General features: G+C 35.3%; 1 protein-coding gene across 14 annotated transcripts in view; it reads left to right on the top strand.

Annotated features, from left to right (window-relative positions):
- Nucleotides 1–18,632, top strand: part of cep112 (centrosomal protein 112) — a 349,706-nt gene that overhangs the window by 24,536 nt on the left and 306,538 nt on the right. For all 14 annotated transcript variants that reach the window (XR_015479978.1, XR_015479979.1, XR_015479977.1 and 11 more), the window contains exons 5-6: nt 8,054–8,141; nt 15,420–15,497. Coding sequence is in view for 4 of the 14 variants with exons in the window: in NM_001327791.1 (NP_001314720.1) it covers nt 8,054–8,141; nt 15,420–15,497 (166 nt within the window). In the remaining 10 variants the exon portion in view is untranslated. The remainder of the gene's footprint in view (nt 1–8,053; nt 8,142–15,419; nt 15,498–18,632) is intronic.

Below are 18,632 nucleotides of genomic sequence, written 5' to 3'. Positions count from 1 at the left end.
GAGAAATAGAAATTTAACCACACTATTACGACCACCCAGAATAAAACAAGTATTAAAACAAGTTATTTAGTGACAAATACATTTTTAATGGCTGCTTGTTGCCACCTATTGGTGAAGCAATATCATGAAACTTCAAGGTCTATTTCAGACATTGAATGTCTAATTTAAAGGTAATTTATAATATATATCAAAGTCCCTTTAAGGCAAGTCATTTCACTCGGCCGCCATCTTTGAAATGCCTTGCGGGCAGTATTTGTTTGAATGGGGTAACATCAAATTCTCCAAGCTTATGATTACATTTCATATTAGGAATCATCAATAAAATTAAACAACTACTGTCTCTTTAGTTTCATTATATATGTATATATATATATATATATATATATATATATATGGGACTCCAAATATTTTATAGATTGTTTATTAGATTTTATGGAGATTTAAAATAATACATTTTATTTCCCAAATAGAGAAATTAAGTCATATGGTGAAAATTTATTCACATCGCAATAATATTACTATGTTAAATTTTTCCAATATCGTGCAACCCTAATTTATATATAAAGTCACATCCTAGGATATGCAATGTTGAGTTTGCATTATACTTTATTATTTACATGTGTTTTTAATGCCTGTAAATGTTTAGTGGCTTTAAAAGCATTCAGGGACAATACATTGTACCATTTGTGAAATTAACTATTAATTTTATAAAATTATTTTTATCATTCAGTTATTGTACGTATATGCTGTTTGACTCAGGACATGCTAAAACAATTCATTTCAACTGTATCTTTTTTTAAATTTATTATATTAATAGATTGCAATTCATGAAATTACTCACAACACATGCAAATACAGAAATGCACTGCAAATAGCACAGACAACAACGAGAATGTGTCAGGGGACCCCAAAAAGTTTACAGACTGTTTATTCGATTGGATGGAGATGCACTCCCACTGCAAAATCATCCAAATCGATCTAACATTTTCTTTCGAAATAGAAATATTAAGTCATCTGGACAAATTGAATTCATATCACAATATAAATTGCAAAATTGAAAAAAATAATATTGCAATGATAGATTTTACCAATGTCATGCAGCCCTAATATATATATATATATATATATATATATATATATATATATATATATATATATATATATATATATATATATATATATATATATATTACAAATTACAAGCTACAATTTCATTATAGGTCATAATAATTAAGATTCTTAGTCATTGAAAAGTCTTTTGGGATTTGACATTTGCCTCAGAATTAAAATTCTAAACAATGTTGCTTCTAGAACCTCCATTTGAAACATCAGGTTGTTTTTAAAACATGATTTTAATCATAATACTAAAAACGTCAAGGTTTAAACCCAAATTATGAACATATAAAACTGTACTTCTGTGACTATTTAAAAGTTTGTAATTACTGTTGTCACGATACTGGAATTTGGTACACTATTTGTAACACAGAACTAGGATAATAATACTAGTTGACAAATATACTAAAGGCTGAAGCTCTTTCAACCTTACAGTAATGCTCTCTTATAGTCAAACATGGTTTTAGTACAGCTGTGATTAAAAAAAAACAAAAAAAGTTTAATAAGCAAATGCAAATTGCGTCCATTTCTAATTAAGGTAACATGGATTGGTAAATAAAAATTTTGGTCTTTAAACCACTTAAACTCTGCGGACCCGGTACCGGGTCCGTGACGTCATCGACTTTTGCTTTCAGATTTAAAGGGCTAGCGTTGCACCAGACCCCCGTAAGTGGTGTCATTTGAAAGTGTAGAATCTATATTTTATGCACATATGCATCACTTTGGTTTTTTTTCTACTGTACAAAAATTATTTACACTTAAATGCACAGTATTTTGGATACCCGAGCTAGGTATTTTACATTGGTTCATTTTCATATTTTTTCAAATGACACATGTACAAGTTATAGCTCAAATGAAAGCTCTTGCCGGTGCTCATACAGTTTTAGCATTCTTTTTACTGAATTATATTCATATGTCAAACAGTTGTTGAATGAATTGTGGTGTTTCCATGGCGCAGAAATGTAAACAATACATTCATGATCAATAAGCAGCCCCAGATAGCACAAACAGCTGTCATCTCTTACCTTATGCTGTGCCCTTCAGGGCCATTCTCCTCTATTTTTGAGGTGATGTGCATAAGTAATCCTTTTATATGTCTGATGTGTTCCAAACACAGTGAATTATGTTTGATCAAACAAAAGAATAGTGAAATATGTAAACAAGGATCGGTCTCTGTGGCTTGTACAGCACCTCTCATCAGTTGGAATACAATAACTTTTGCATAGATTATGGTAGAGACATTTTTCTTTTTTCCTATGATTACAGACATGTGCAGGAACCACTAAAATTAATCACAGCACGCTAGACCACACAGAACTTAAAAGGTACACTTTCAAATTTGAGTTTATAAAAAAAATATATATACAAAAAGCGCCTCTTCTTTAAGGTGTTTATTATAACACAGGCGACATATACAGTTATTTTAAACACTTTCAATAGTGTTTTATGAAAATTCAAAGTTTTTTTTTTTTTTAAAGTGATACCAAATTTTTGCATTTACACCTCTGCATGTGGATTTGGGAAGCTTTTAAATTTGGGTAGGCAAAATCCAGGTGGAAATCCCAAAATAGCAGCAGAGTTTAAGTGGTTAAATGGTTAATTGTTCAGCCTACTATCTAGCAACCAACTCAAAACACCCAAACAACCACACAGCAAAACCCTTGTGGCAGTAGGTCAGCACTCGCATGCTGTTCAGATCATCTAAAGACCCGGCTGCCATTGTTTCCTCATGTGAACCTTCCCCTCTGTCTCTCCGAGTTTTATGTGTTCACCCAAAACGTAAGCCAGAGTCTCCAGCCATTGCCAAATGCGACAGCTACGGCTATAAGAGACATCAGATGTGCTCCAGAGTCCTGGGTTTGAGTCAAGTACGCGTGAACGCTTTGGCCTTGTGTTTTTAAGTGGACATGTCCCACACTGAGCAGCTGCAGGTCAGGACGCGGGCTTTAATCAGGCCGCGGGGCAGCAGCACCTCCATGATCGTCCCCCTTTTGCTCTTTGATCGTGCACTTTCATCTGATTCAATTATCCCCATCCACCTGTTAACGGCCAGGCGCCAATCACAATGGCTGGCCCTCATCTCGCAGCTCAAAGGGAAGGTAGATTCTGTGTGTGTGTGTGTGTGTGTGTGTGTGTGTGTGTGCATGTTTGTGTGTGAGTAGTTTGCATGAAGTCCAGCAGATTTAGCTGCTGTTCGCCTTTAGATCTGTTCTTTGATGTAGTGGTCAAACACTGAGCCATATACATATTGTTGCCTTACAGCCCCCTTCTGGTTAGCATGCTGCACTACATCTCATAACTGCATACTGCTTAAAGGTGCTATATGTACATGCCATAATATGTTTGCATGTATTTAAGAACAGGGCTCGAAATTAACTTTTTTACGTGGTAGCACCGGTGCTCCTAACTTCAAATATTTAGGAGCACCAGAAAAAAATTTAGGAGCACCCACCAAAAATGAATGAGCACCACTGCAAACTGTATAATAAGGGATTTATTGTATTTGAAAACAACATCAATTAAGACTAACGAAATCCAGAAACAACTATCTAACTAATGCTGTGATGATAGGCCCCTATCATACACCCGGCGCAATGTGGTGCAAGGCGTGGCGCAGTAGTCTTTTGCTAGTTTTAGCTTGGCGCAAGAGTCGTTTTGAGGCATTGCGCTACGCTGTTTAAATAGCAAATGCATAAGCGCTCATTTGTGCGCCCATAGGCGTTCTGGTCTAAAAAGGAAGGCGTTCTGAGGCGCACTGCTGGCGCGTTGGTATTTTGAGAAACTATAATAGATTTTTCATTAGACCAAAACAAACCTGGTCTAAACTCCGGTGCACTGCTTAATACGCACAAGAGAGCAATAAGCAAATATCTTTACATATGAAAAAATGTAAATATTAAGGATATATATATAGGATATAATAAGAATAGATATAGGATATAAATATAAAGGATTAAAATATTACAAAACATATTATTTTCTTGCCTACATAAATATGAAAAATCACTGCTTTTATGTGTTCTTCATCTCGGAAGGCTTTTTCAGTTCATTCATAACAATTTGCTTTTGTATAATGTTATTATTATTAGCAGTATTATTTATTATATCCATATGTATATTTGTTTTATTAAAAACAAGCTTAGATTTGCCCACCTGTCAGGTTTTAGACCATATGGGGCACAGCATGTGTTTTAGGATATAACTCAGGTTTTTGAGCACATTTTGTTATTATTGTTCATTTATTCGTTTGCTGGAAATTAGAACTGAATTTAGAGATAGTTTTAAAACGAATCTTTGCGCTTAACAAACAAAATTAATTATTTATAGACTAAATGATGTCTGTGCGTAAAGGTTTTCCTATCCAAGAGCGAAAGTGAAAGTAGATCCATTATCTCTCATTCTCACGCAGTAGATTTCTGTTAAAAAACTGTTAACTGTTTGCTAGTGAAATGCTCATTTTTTCCACTTAGACTTACTTTACGTCCTGTAAATAGCAAATGCGCTTATGGCGCGACGCAGCTGGCTCTTAAAGGGAATGGGAGATGAGACTCTAATTGGTTTATTCTCAAAACACACCTATAAATCATTAAGAAAATAAACTCAACCCTTTTAGACCATGCGCCACGGTGCAAAGCGGATTTTCTCGTCCTTAAATTAGCAAAAATGCGTTCTGACACGCCCTAAAAGCGTTTGCGCCCTGCGTTTTACGCTCTGCGCATGGACCGTCGAAATAGAGCCCTATATATTTGTGCAATAATTCCAAAATGAAAATATAATATATTTATGATGACGATGATGTCAATAATATTAACAATGAATTACATTTCATATGACCATGCTGCCCTGAATGCGCATGTCCTACTGTTACTTTATGAAAAATAAATTGATGGTTTGCATCAAACCCAAATGAAGCATTGCGGTAAGAAATATTTATTTTGTACTATTGTTTTTTATATGCATGTCAATTTAATAAATACAAAAACAAACGAAAAATTATAATGAACCATTTACTTTAAGGCTGAAAGCTGCAAAGCAGTCATCAGTGATTAAACAGAAAAATAATATACAACTTAAGAAAGAACGGACAAAAGAAAGGAAGAAAAGTCTCACTTTTAAAAGTTTTGGTTTCGGTTTGTGTCATTTTAGATGCTCAGTGTCATTATGCACTGATTTTCTTCTCTGTGTTTGTGGAAAAAAGCAGGCGAGTCAGCCGACCCAATATATGAGGGGGGTAGAGCTGGATTCTTCCGATGACCACTGGCGCAATACTGTTTTTTGTTATAAGCCGCATCAGTTTAAACTTAGTAAAGGCGAGCTTCTTTGGCGATGGTGTTAGATTTTACATTTAGCGAACATTTGCGTTGAAAACGCAGTGAATGCAACGCACCGACATTAGGTGTACTTTTCACTCTTCTTCAGTCGTTTGCATTCGCCGCGGTAACAAAAGCTGCCTGTCATCTGACAGCGGGAAGTCTTGAGTGATTGACAGCTGATATGAACTGATATAGTGGCATGGAAAAGTGATTCAGCATGTTTTTAGAAAAAAATTAAATAAAATAGGTCGCACTACAACCATTATATGCAGTCGCACAAATTCTCGCATAGCTTAAATTTCGAGAGGGGTCTGGCTGCAGACCAGGTGCAGTGCAATCTGGGCTGCATCCAATGCTTTTTAATTGGCTCACTTAACCCCACCCCTAACCCTACCCGTCACAGTGACGTCACTAGCTCCATTCGAGTGCATTGTTTCTGACATTGCATCGCTGAGTGATGCAGTCTCGGCTTGCATCATAAAGGCTGCATCCAGATACTATTGTAAATTTCGGGCGCATATGCGACCAAAATGGTCGCAATTTCGAGCCCTAAAAAACATTCTAAGTAAACTTATTTGTTCATCTGAAAAACAATGCTAAAGTCAGCTATTCTCCTTTGAAGATATGCGTTCCGTGTCCGAATGTCTGTTTTGTATTGCTCTCGATAAGCTGCTCTAGTCACAGTGCAAACTATAGCCTATGCTTATTTTATTTTCAAGATCTGAGGTGAACTATCTGCTGCTGCTTTCAGTATGGCAATAAATGTCACGTAAAATGGTATTCAAAGTCACATTTGTAGCATTTAAGGGAGGTACAACACCTGTGAATCAATTCATTTGTTCCAAAACAGGGATTAAAATTGTTACAGTGTGGCTCTTTGTTCTTGGTGCGGTTCGCTTTCACACGGCAAAGTTTCTAAACGAACTAAAAGAGCTAAAACAAGTCATGTGTGAGTTAACCCACCTTACATTGGTCAAAGTTTCAAGGTTTATTTTGCAAAGTCCCGCTCAACTGTCATGCGTCCTTATTTTAATTTATAGCAATGGACAATAAGACATTATAAGTGGAAACCGGCACGTTTATTTTGAATCTTGACATCCACAGACATCATCACCAAATATAAATCAGAGGTAAGACTCTCTCATGCAGAGCCCTTGGCAAGACTGCAGTTTGATCAATGTTCCTATCGGATAAACAGCTCTCGTTAATAGTTTAGCATGCTTTCACTTTCGTATTTACCATGAAACGCACATTTACCGGTAGGAATGACTTCCCGTCCTACTCACAATTCTCTCTTCATATAGCCATATATGCCTATTACATATCCATAATACACTGTGATATAGCCGGGCTCGGATCATTTTGCTTTCTCACTACAATCGATCCGCTCCAGAGTTCGTTTCAATCAAGTTAAACATTCAAAACTTTTTGTACACTCGTATACATTTGCAAATGGTGTTTTGCATTTGTGAAACGTATTTTATGAAAATGTATTTTTATTTTGTGCATGTGAAATTTTTTCGTGAATATAAATAAATATTTTACGCACGTGAATTTGGTTTTATGCACGTGAATTTGGCTACGCATGTGTACATCGTGTCTTTTGCGTGAATTATTTTTGAGTCTATTCTGACTCCATATTTACAGCTGGCATAATATGTGTTACGTGTAAGGTTAAATGTAGCAGGTCCCAAACAGTTATTAATGCTCAGTCCCAATGGATATTTATTATATATTGGCTTGGTACATCCCTACTTTGAGTGATTTATGTCATATACGATAGTAGGCCATGTACTCAGATGTGATTGACAGCAAAAAAAAAAAATTCACAGAAGCTCTTTTAAAACTGCTGTTTGATGTTTATTTTAGGCTAGAGCTTAATAGTAAGTCCAAATGAAACCACAGAAAAAAGAAAATGAGGGAAAAAGAGGGCGTATGTGCTCCCAAATACTTGTCGAGACTTTCATATAGTCATCACATCCTCTCTCTCTCTCTCTCTTCATCATTCGACTAACAAGGGATTAGTTTAATTAGTTGAGATTTGCGTTAAGCATTCATAATTAGCCCGGGAACACGTTCTTAATTTGCCCGTGAAACAAATGTGTCATGGCTGTCGAAATCAGCGACATCTAGTCAGACGAGTCTCAGCCTTTGAAGCTGTCATTGGTGGCATCAGTTCAGCAGATCAAACTGGGACTATCTGCGCAAACAAAGAGATCAGAATATCGCTGGAAATGATATATAATAAATGCCCCCAACAGACATGCGTGTGTGGCACGTCTGCTGTAGCTTTATACATGACCACAGAAACAATTTAACTTTCATTCATTCATTTCCCTTCAGCTTAGTCCCTTATTTTTCAGGGGAATGAACCGCCAACTAATCCAGGATATGTTTTACACAGCCGATGCCCTTCCACTGGGAAAAATCGAACATGTATTAAATAATTTTTTAAGCTTCTATACATACCTGTAGATGTGTTAATGGAGTTCCAGGTAACATATAGAAAAGACTAGAGGATCTGGACTCTTACGCATTTAGATATTAAAACATTTTTAAGCCATTTTAGTATATTGCAAAGGACAAGCGCTAATATAAGACCATATGAATTGTTTTCTCTTTTACAGGAAGCAGAACTTGTTCAGCAATACATCACCCTCCAGACCCCTATCCTCAAGTCCCATCAAACACACTTTGAAGGATGATGTCAAGATGGTGAGAACTTAATTTAATTTATTGTCATTTATTTGTATAGCGCTATATGTTATACATATTGTATTATAGCTTAAACAGTGATGATAATAAAATAACAAAGTAAATGGTGCAGACTTAACTTAAAGGGGATAGCTCACCCCAAACTGAATATTATATCATCATTTACTCACCCATATTTGTTTCAAACCTGTTTGACTTTCTTTCTTCTGTTGAGCACAAAAGAAGCTGTTTTGAAGAAAGCCGGAAACCTCTATTTGTATTTGTATTTTGTATTTGTTTTTCCAGGCTTTTTTCCTTTCTTTAAAATAGCTTCTTGAGTGTTCAAGAGAATGAAGAATCTCATAAAGGTTTGAAATCACTCGAAGGGTCAGTTTTAGGTAAACTATCCCTTTAAAATTAATGTAAATTCTGCTTTAACTGTTCACTGTTATAAACAAACAGTTGTGTCATAATTTAGCTCATGTTAGTGGATAGATACATAGATATACGAACGGGCGGGCGGATAGATAGATTGATAGATAGATAGATAGATAGATAGATAGATAGATAGATAGATAGATAGATAGATAGATAGATAGATAGATAGATAGATAGATAGATAGATAGATGGATGGATGGATGGATGGATGGATGGATGGATGGATGGATGGATGGATGGACTGATTGATTGACTGACTGATTGATTGATTGATTGATTGATTGATTGATTGATTGATTGATTGATTGATTGATTGATTGATTGATTGATTGATTGATTGATTGATAGTGCAAATTCCTAAATGTACCCTTGTGATTTAAGCAATTAAACCATTTAAACGAGTTCATACTTAAAAAGGGCCATAATGGATATCTGTTTTTTTTCCCCAAAAGTAACTAACCAGTACTTAGAGTTGTTTTTAAAAGAGTAATTTGTACTTTTACCTAATATTAGTATTATTTACTAAAATGTTTATTATTTTAGCAGTGTAATTGTATTTTAATTTGAGTACAAATATTCTGTTCTCTTTCTATCTGTGATCATCAACAAAAAAAAAAAAAATGACAAGCACATTTAGAGCAGGTTTATTATATTATTAAAATAATAATAATAATAACAACAACAACAATAATAATAATAATAATAATAATAACAATAATGATAACAACAATAACAATAATAATAATAATAATAATGACAATAATGATAACATAATAATAATAATAATAATAATACAACAATAATAATAATAATAATAAAATAATAATAATAATAAGTATTATTATTATTATTATTATTATTATTAATGGTTTTTATTTGTATAAATCGATAGATAATTCCTATGCATATTTTTATAAATTGCTAAGAAGACATTTAGGTGTTCAATATGTTGCATGCCAGTCTTGAAAATAAAAATAGGTGCTGGAAAAAGTGCTTAAAAGTCCTTGATTTTCATTAGACTGTGCATGTATAAACCCTGTGATGACGATCAAACTCAGCATAGCAGTCTTCTGAAAAGGGTCCATTAATTACTTACCCTCATGTTGTTCCAATCTCCTAAGACATTTAGATTAGACTAGATTGAATTCAACTTTATTGTCATTACACATGTACATGTACATTGCAACGAAATGCAGTATGAAGATATTTTAATAAAATCTGAGACCGCTCTCATCCTTCAATGACCATGACAAGTTCAAAGTCCAGAAAGGATCCAAAACATTGTAAAAACAGTCCATGGCATTTCAGGTCAGGGTGTGCATTTACTATGGGCAATGCCAGTTTTATGTGTTGCACTGCTCAGTGCTCACTATAATCAAAATATGTCGTATTGCAGAAATCAATGTGGCATTCTGACAACCTATAGAACAGTGTTTCCCCACCCTGTTCCTGGAGGCACACCAACAGTACATATTTTGAACGTCTCCCTTATCTGAAATACTCATTTCAGGTTTTAAGTCTCTTCTAATGTTCTGATCAGTCGATTCAGGTATGTTTGTTTAGGAAGTAAGGTTGGGCATCTAAGCTATAATGCCGATCCGATACGCATCTCGATACAAAGAATACGATCCGATATATTAGCGATACATTTGTGACATTGCGATGCAACACGATACGATTTACAGCCATATCACGATACAATGCGATAATTCAGCACTAACTTATTAGATCAAGTTTATGAGATGATGTAAGAAAGGATGCTGTGCCATTGAATGAGTTTGATTATTTATTAACCAAGTAAAACCAAGACTTTTTTTACAAACTGTGTTTTCTCTCAGAGCCAGAGTGTCAGTTTACAGTAGAGGGCCATTTTAGAACCTATAGCACATATTATTTAAGTATTTTCAAGATAAACAGAATGTATAAGTGCAATATATATTATAAATGTATATATTTGCACTCTTTCAACATAAAGGTTTACCATTGCACAACAAGAATTGTGATTTAACCTTTCAACTATGAAAACAAGTTTTACAAAGATATATTGTGCCACTGAATATTCAAAACTTAAGGTTGTGAACTAGCAGTGTTATGTTGCTTTGAAACATCACTATCACTGTAAACAACAGGCTAATAAAAATATAAATAAATAAAAATTAACAGGAGGTGTTTAAAACCTTCGTTCTCCGTGACACTGGGCTGAATATCTTTGCAGATGAACAATGCAATAGCATTCGTTATTGACGTAGAGCGAGCAGAACTGTTGCGCATGGAGAAAACTTTCAATGATTTTCTCACCACTTTTGGAGCTGGTAGCTACAGTTGAAGCAGGGGATGCAGGAACACTGGAAGATGCTTCCACAACAACACCGAGGCGCCGCTTCAAGTGAGATATCAGATTAGTCGTACTGCCCGTGTATTTTACAGATGCGCGGCACATTTTGCAAATTGCATCTGTCCTGTCATGTCGTCCATCCTTAAATCCATAATGTTGCCATACTTTAGATTTAAAACTCAGTGAGGAATAAAATGTTTGTTTTGCTTCTCGCGCTTTCTGAGGGCGCACCACTAGCTTCATCCGCACACCTGATACACTGAGTTGTAGTGTAAGTGTACACATCCGCAAGCCCGTTGCTAAGGCTTACTTTATGTAGGTCGATTAAATTATGCGCCAAAAACAGGTTGACAACACTTGTTAATAAATAAAAAATACATTCTATATTAAAAATATAAGCTGTATCTTAGAAAAACCGATGCATCTCGCAAAAACCGATGCATCTCGATTTGCTTCCAAAATTTCATTCATCCTCTGCTGCTCTACCGATGCACTTGCATCGTGCACGCGCATGACCGCGTATTGATACATATCGGTTAATCTTCCCATCCCTATTAGGAAGAGGTTGAAAATATGTACTGTCGATGTGCCTTCAGGAACAGGGTTGGGAAACACTGCTATAGAAGATATGGCGAATTCATATGATCAAAGTTGAACCACAGAAGTCAGTGTTTTGACAGTGTTTTTGGTTACTTTTCTAGACTTTGAACCTCTTGGGACTGTTTCTGTCAATGGAGGATGAGGGAGCTCTCGAACTTCATTTAAAATATCTAAATTTTTTGTTCTGAAAATGAACGGTCTCAGGAATTAAATCTATTTTTGGGTGAACTAACCCTTTAACACAACTGCTGCACAAGTTAGCCTGGAATCTTGCCCTGAGTTTTATCAAGTGTTTGTGTTTAGACAACTTCTTGTAACATAAGTTGTTTGCCACCTTCCCGCAGTCCTATATTACACTTCAGAAGTATCCATCTTCATTAGAATTCAGCTTTATTGCTGGTTTCATTTTCCTGATGAGGAAGGGCTGGGGTCGGGAAAGTAAATGTGTATCATCAGTTCCCTTGTTGCATTCAAATTATGTAGAGCTCAAAAAGATCTGAATTCTCCTGACAAAAGAGCAGCGCTTGAAAAAAAAAAAAAAAGGAGGGGGGGTGGTCATGTGACCCACTGCAGGAATTTACTGCATGTGAACAGAAAAGCAGAAATGATGTGAAACAGTCAAACATCTGGTGTGCCATAAGGGGAATATGTTCAAATCTCCAGTCTGCTCTCAGTTACTTGGTCTCTTTCTTTTATACACACACACACACACACACACACACACACACACACACACACACACACACATATATATATGTGTGTGTGTGTGTATATATATATATATATATATATATATATATATATATATATAAATATATATATACACATAGCTGCACGATTCTGGCTAAAATGAGAGTCGTGATTTTTTTGCTTAAAATAAAGATCACTATTTTCTCTTGATTCTGTAGATGTAAAATAAAGGTATGGTAAAAACAAACATATGGCACAACATTGATAATAATATGTGTAGGTCTACTGGTTTCTATAAATAATTCCATTCTGCTTATAATAATTCTGATGTTAAATTATTATGTTATATCATATTAGACAATTTTATTTACTGGTAAAATCAGACATTTGCCATTATCAGATTATATTCAACAATATATAGGCTGGAGTAGTTATACTGACATTGCAAACATTTATTTTCATGCACAACTGTGGGTTTGCTATAAAAGAAAAAACATAACGAATGCTTGTCATAATCATAACTCTATAATGCGATATGATCATTTAAATGAAGTGCACACTTTCGGTTTCATTTTGACTGCTAAGTGTTGTTAATGCTTCGTGCGCGGCTCCCAAACGATCACTTTGTGCCACAAACTGAATATTATTTACAACTTTAATACCTGTTACTCGCAACATATGCAGGTTCTGTTCACTAAAGTAGACGCGCACGCGTCTATCATTAAGTAGAGCGTGCACGCGCGCCCTCTCTGTGATAACAGCTCACGGTCAGCAGCTCACGTCACGTGTGATTTCCCGGCCGTGAAAACATCATTATATTAAGACAAAAATGACGTTTTTAGGTGAATTATACCTTATAAATACAGTGTGACTCATTCAACATCATTTGGAGGTGTCCATGTCACTGAGCAACGTGTTTAAAACAATGAAAAGACTCGTTTCTTCTGTCCTGAACTTGAAAATATGATTGACAGAATCGTAGAAATGCTGAATTATAATCGTCTAGGGGGTTGAATCGAGATCGTGATTTTTTAACAATTAATTGTGCAGCTCTAATATATATATATACTGACAGGTGCGTGATGAGTGGGGCTAGCAAACTCAACGTAGTTTTCAGTTTAGATGAACACAGTTTTTATAATTGTACTTTGCAATACAATACGATGACCTTATCTTGCTGGAGTTTATAGCTGGTTCACTTTACTTCAGGATGCATTAATGCCGCTCTGTAGGTCTATTGGAGACATTCAGAAATATTTCTAGCAAATCTTATAAATGTTGGAGACATACTCATTACATAAACGCACTAAATCGAATTTCAGCAGCGTTTATTTGAGAGCTCACAAGAAGATCTGCGCTTGAGCAGTGTATATTTGAGGGGGTGTGCAAGAGTTTTTCTGCACAAGCAGAGGAAATCGGCGAGCAAGCAAAGAGATTCACATGCTTGTATTGCATAAATGCGATCTCAACTTGTAATACTGTGCTCACGACATTTCTCCATTTGTCATTGAAATAACGCTAAAGGTTGGTAGTTTTGCGTAAAAGGTCTGCCGCCTCAGCTGGAAAAAGTCCTAGAGGAAACACTGAGCTTCCATCATCCAGGTATAGTTTCTGAAGGAGTTGATAATCTCACAGAGCTGGGTGCATCTCTAAAAGGATCTAGTGCACTCAGACACGGTGCCAAACAAGTCTACGCTGTTTTTCAGCCTTCCTACAGCACATAAAGCACAGCTACTCTCTCATTAAAAATCATGTTAGCCATTTAGCAACGAAGCTAGAGTCACTGGGCAGGCAGAAGACCTGCCCATGATGCAAATCTGCTTCTATTTTGAAGTGAATTTGGCGCGCGAATTAAGCAAATTTGATGCGTGAATGAAGCGAGTATACTCAAATTTTTCATGTGGCTGTTTACGCACGATTTATTTGTGCGTGTCGCATCTAGTGTGAACATAGCATGACAGGTCACGTACACTGAAAAATAAGAACTCACCACAAGCATACCGCGTCCAAGCCCAACCGAACCTCTGGCACACCTCATCCAAATGGGTCATGGCCGGCCAACTGAACCGCGTCTGGGCCCAATTCGGAACACTCACACTTGTCAAACAAATTGGGAAATGGGGGTCAAATGTGCCTGGGCACATTTAGCATATTCTAGTGCGAGTACACCCTTAAAGTGCAATCTAAAGACTTAACTAGGTTGATTAGGCAAGTCAATGTATAGCATCAGCTTGTTCTGTAGACAATCGAAAAAAAAAGAAAGAAAAAAAAGCACAGGAGGGATATTGATTTTGACTTCAATTGTAAACTATACACAAATTGATGTATATGTAAAATAGATTATGTGCAAACCTATGTATGTGTGTGTATATATATATATATATATATATATATATATATATATATATATATATATATATATATATATATATTTATATATATATATATGTGTGTGTATATATTTTTATATATATATATATATATATATATATATATATATATATGTATATGTGTATATATATATATATGTATATGTACATATATATATATATATATATATATATATATATATATATGTATATGTGTATATATATATATATATATATATATATATATATATATATATATATATATATATATATATATATATATATATATGTATATGTGTATATATATATATTTATATATATATATATATATATATATATACATACATATAAATATATATATATATACACATATACATATATATATATATATATATATATATATATATATATATATATATATATATATATATATATATATATATATATATATACACACATTTAAAATTACTATATAAAGTAATAACGTAAGTAATAAAGTAAGTCTTAAAACTTTCAGTCTTTAAAAACTCATATTAATCTGTATTTTTAAAATATAATATAAATAAATATATATAAGCATTCTTTTTTATGCAGTATGCAGCCTAATGGTTAAAATATGGAGGAAAAGGGCTTTCAAAAGTCACATGATAGTGTAGACTTTAATGACTTAAAAATGTAGTATTATAATGAAACTATCATCAGTTTTGGGTTTTTAGATTGAAGTTTAGCTTAGTTTCTGCTCTAGCAGATTTTAGCAGTCTGTTTCCCTCAAACGACGGCTGTCTCAGCTAGAAATCCCAGAGCGTTCTCCATCCCTGGACATCGTTTGTCGTGTCTTTGTTCCTCACTGTCTGTTTCTCCTGCAGGCGGAGGCTCACAGGAGACCCACCATCTCCTCTGATGATAGTGACTTTGAGGCTCGCTTCAACAGCTGGAACCTGGGGGTAAAGCTGGATGCTTTTGCTTTTATTTCCCCTCCATTCATTTGAAATTCAGTTTGACTTAATGTGTTTTTCATTTCTGTTTGTTGCTGTGAATATGGCCATTTCAGGTTAATAAAATCACAGATGACCATTTTAGCAATTACGACCATTTAAAAGTGCTGTATGTAAGTTTTTGACCTTTCTAAAGCATAAAATTACCCTAATATGTTTGCTGATATTTAAGAAACATGAGTAAACATTCTTGTTTATCTGAAAAACAATGCTGAAGTCTGATATTCTGCTTTGAAAGGGTCCATGCTGTATCGTCTGTCTTATTTTTGGTCACTTCAACCTGCTCAATGCCAGTTTAGCCAATAATAGTTCAGCACCTGGGTTGCCTTGGTTGAAAATAGCATATTTGATTCATCGAGTCAAGAAGGCTCTCAAAGTAGATAATGCCAATCTCCAGTGGACAATAGTAGCCTCCAAAATGAGACACAGATTTAGAGTTCCACATGAGGTGGTTATAAATTAGCAAATAATTAAGGGTGTCACGATCCTCCAAATCCTCGATTCGATTACATTTTCGATTCTAAAGGCAAGATTCGATTTTCGATTATGAATAATTAATTAATTAATGACCAATTAATTATTTGTAGCCTACCGTTTAAACTACCTGACCTGCATGGATTTTGTTTTACCCATAAACAAATCATACAGTAAATGAATAAAGAAAAGATACACACATAATTACCACCTGTCAATCACTTTTTCTGCGGGACTCGTGAATAGGCAGTGATCTGTGTCGTTATAATGGCGTCGGTAAAAAAGACGCACAACCAACAGGAACCAGACAACAGTATCTGACGTGTTCGCTAAAATGACTAAGTACAAGTGAGTGAAAGATTGAAACAGTCCTCTGACTGCCTGGACCTGCTGTCTTGAGCGCAAGGCTGTATGTGCGTCTGTGTCTGTGTGGTCACGTGATGTGCATTTTCAGAGGTAGAGTGGAAGGAGGGCTGCTCAGAAATGCTACATGCCACTGTGGATGTCAAATCGTTGTCGTTCTAAAATGCCATTTAAAAACAAAGACAGTGTAAACAGGGCCTGAGTGTGTACTTTTCGCGAGCGGATTTGCAACGGGGGCGGGCGGAGGATCGCGATGCCGGTGTTGTCTATCGGATGAACCGTACTTAATACGTACATAGCAGAGCTTGCAAAACTGTGTTTTTTTTGTCGACAACACGAACGTTGTCAACATAACTCACTGGAAATCCAAAATGCTTACACACCGGCGACTTCATTGAAAGAGGAGAGGGCTTAAGTTCTGTCGACGGGTCTCCTGCTTCTGCAGTTTAACAAGCACTTCAACAAGCCTGTTTTTTTCCCACTTGGCAAGCCAAGCTGACATGGGGGCGTGGTAGCATCGACGATTCTATTTTTTGATTCGATAATTGAAATTGAGCATAAATTTCGATCGATTTCGATTAAAAATCGAAATCGTGAAACCCCTACAAATAATATAATTGTTAAAAATTTAAACATTAGGTAAGCAGGTTACACTGTAACACCATTGTAACATGTACTAACAACACGCTACATGGCAAGATTTGCAGTGATAAAGAATTTAGCTGTTTGCACCGGACGAAATATGTCAGAAATTTAAATACAGCCATTCAGAAGCACAGAATAGTGCACTCACTGCACTCCAACAAAATGGTATGGTTTATAATCAAACTAATAGATATTAAACCTTTTTAACATTATTAAATGCACATGCTAAATCACTGCTATTTGTTGGCTTCCACTAAGTCACAGTTCTAAAGTTCAATTTTAAACACTTTATTTAATTTTTAAGATATGAGGTGAACTATCTGATGCCGCTTTCAGTTGTATGGCAATAAATGTTGTGTAAAATGGTATTCAAACTTACATTATTAGCATTTAACACTGAATAAAGCACGTGAGGTGATTACAGTTTATCTTGTTGTTCAGCTGCAAGAAATAGAAGCAGTTTCTAGAATGTAAATCCCAGGTGTTGGTTGGAACAAAACTCTTTTTACCATGAAATATATTCCTTCTATCGCGTGCCGTTGCTTTTATTTAGAACACAACTTAAATCAGCCTTTAGGCTCGATAGTCAGGCAAACTCCAGTGGGTGTCGTCAATCTGGCAACCTGTGCTTGCATGTGTTTTGAACCAGGCGTGCAATAGCTAGTTCAACCACTGGGTGTCAAACTTACATACTGCACCTTTAAGCTATTTGACTAATTATGCGATTAATTAGCTGATCATCAGATAGTGAAATAGAATTTTAATCTGTATATCCTGCTTTTTACAGAGCTGCCTCAGTGTGTTGCTTTCAGTGAAGCATGCCAGATCACACTGGTCTGCAAACTAGCACAGAATACACTCATGCTAATTTTGTGGGTGTATTTGTGTTCTTTTTTGATTTGCATGCCAAAGCAGTACAGACAGTGTTGCAACCCCCCCTCCTCCTTTCCCCCAGTCACACACAATAAGTCACACCTGAGTATAAATTACAATTGCTTTTGAAACAAGTAGCACATTTAAGATGTTTCAATTATGCATATATGTGCACACGCACATACACAGTGTTCTGTAACCAATAATAATAATAAAAATCTTAAGCGGACTAATATTTTTGATCTTTAATTTTATTTAAAAAAAAGTGTTTTTTTATTTTATTTTACTATTCCAGCCAAACATAAAAATAACACGACTTCTCCCAGGAGAAAACAATTTAATATACACTACCTGACAAAGGTCTTGTAGTCGATCCCAGTTGTAAGAGCAACAAATAATATCTTGACTTCTAGTTGAGCATTTGGAAAAGTGGCAGAAGGTAGATTTTTCTGATTAATCATCTGTGGAGCTGCATCCCAATCATCACAAATACTGCAGAAGACCTGTTGGAACCCACATGGACTCAAGATTCTTACAGAAATCAGTCAAGTTTGGTAAAGAAAAAATCATGATTTAGGGTTACATTCAGTTTGGGGGCGTACAGTACAAGAGATCTGCAGAGTGGATGGCCACATCAACAGCCTGATGTATCAAGACATTTGTGCTGCCCGTTACATTACAAACCACAGGAGAGGGCAAATTCTTTAGTGGGATAGCGCTTCTCATACT

This window comes from Danio rerio, chromosome 3 (genome assembly GCF_052040795.2).
Source record: "Danio rerio strain M-AB ecotype USA chromosome 3, GRCz13ab, whole genome shotgun sequence".
Classification (NCBI taxonomy): domain Eukaryota; kingdom Metazoa; phylum Chordata; class Actinopteri; order Cypriniformes; family Danionidae; genus Danio; species Danio rerio.
Note: the sequence above shows the minus strand (reverse complement) of the source record. Positions and strands in the feature narration are given on the sequence as shown.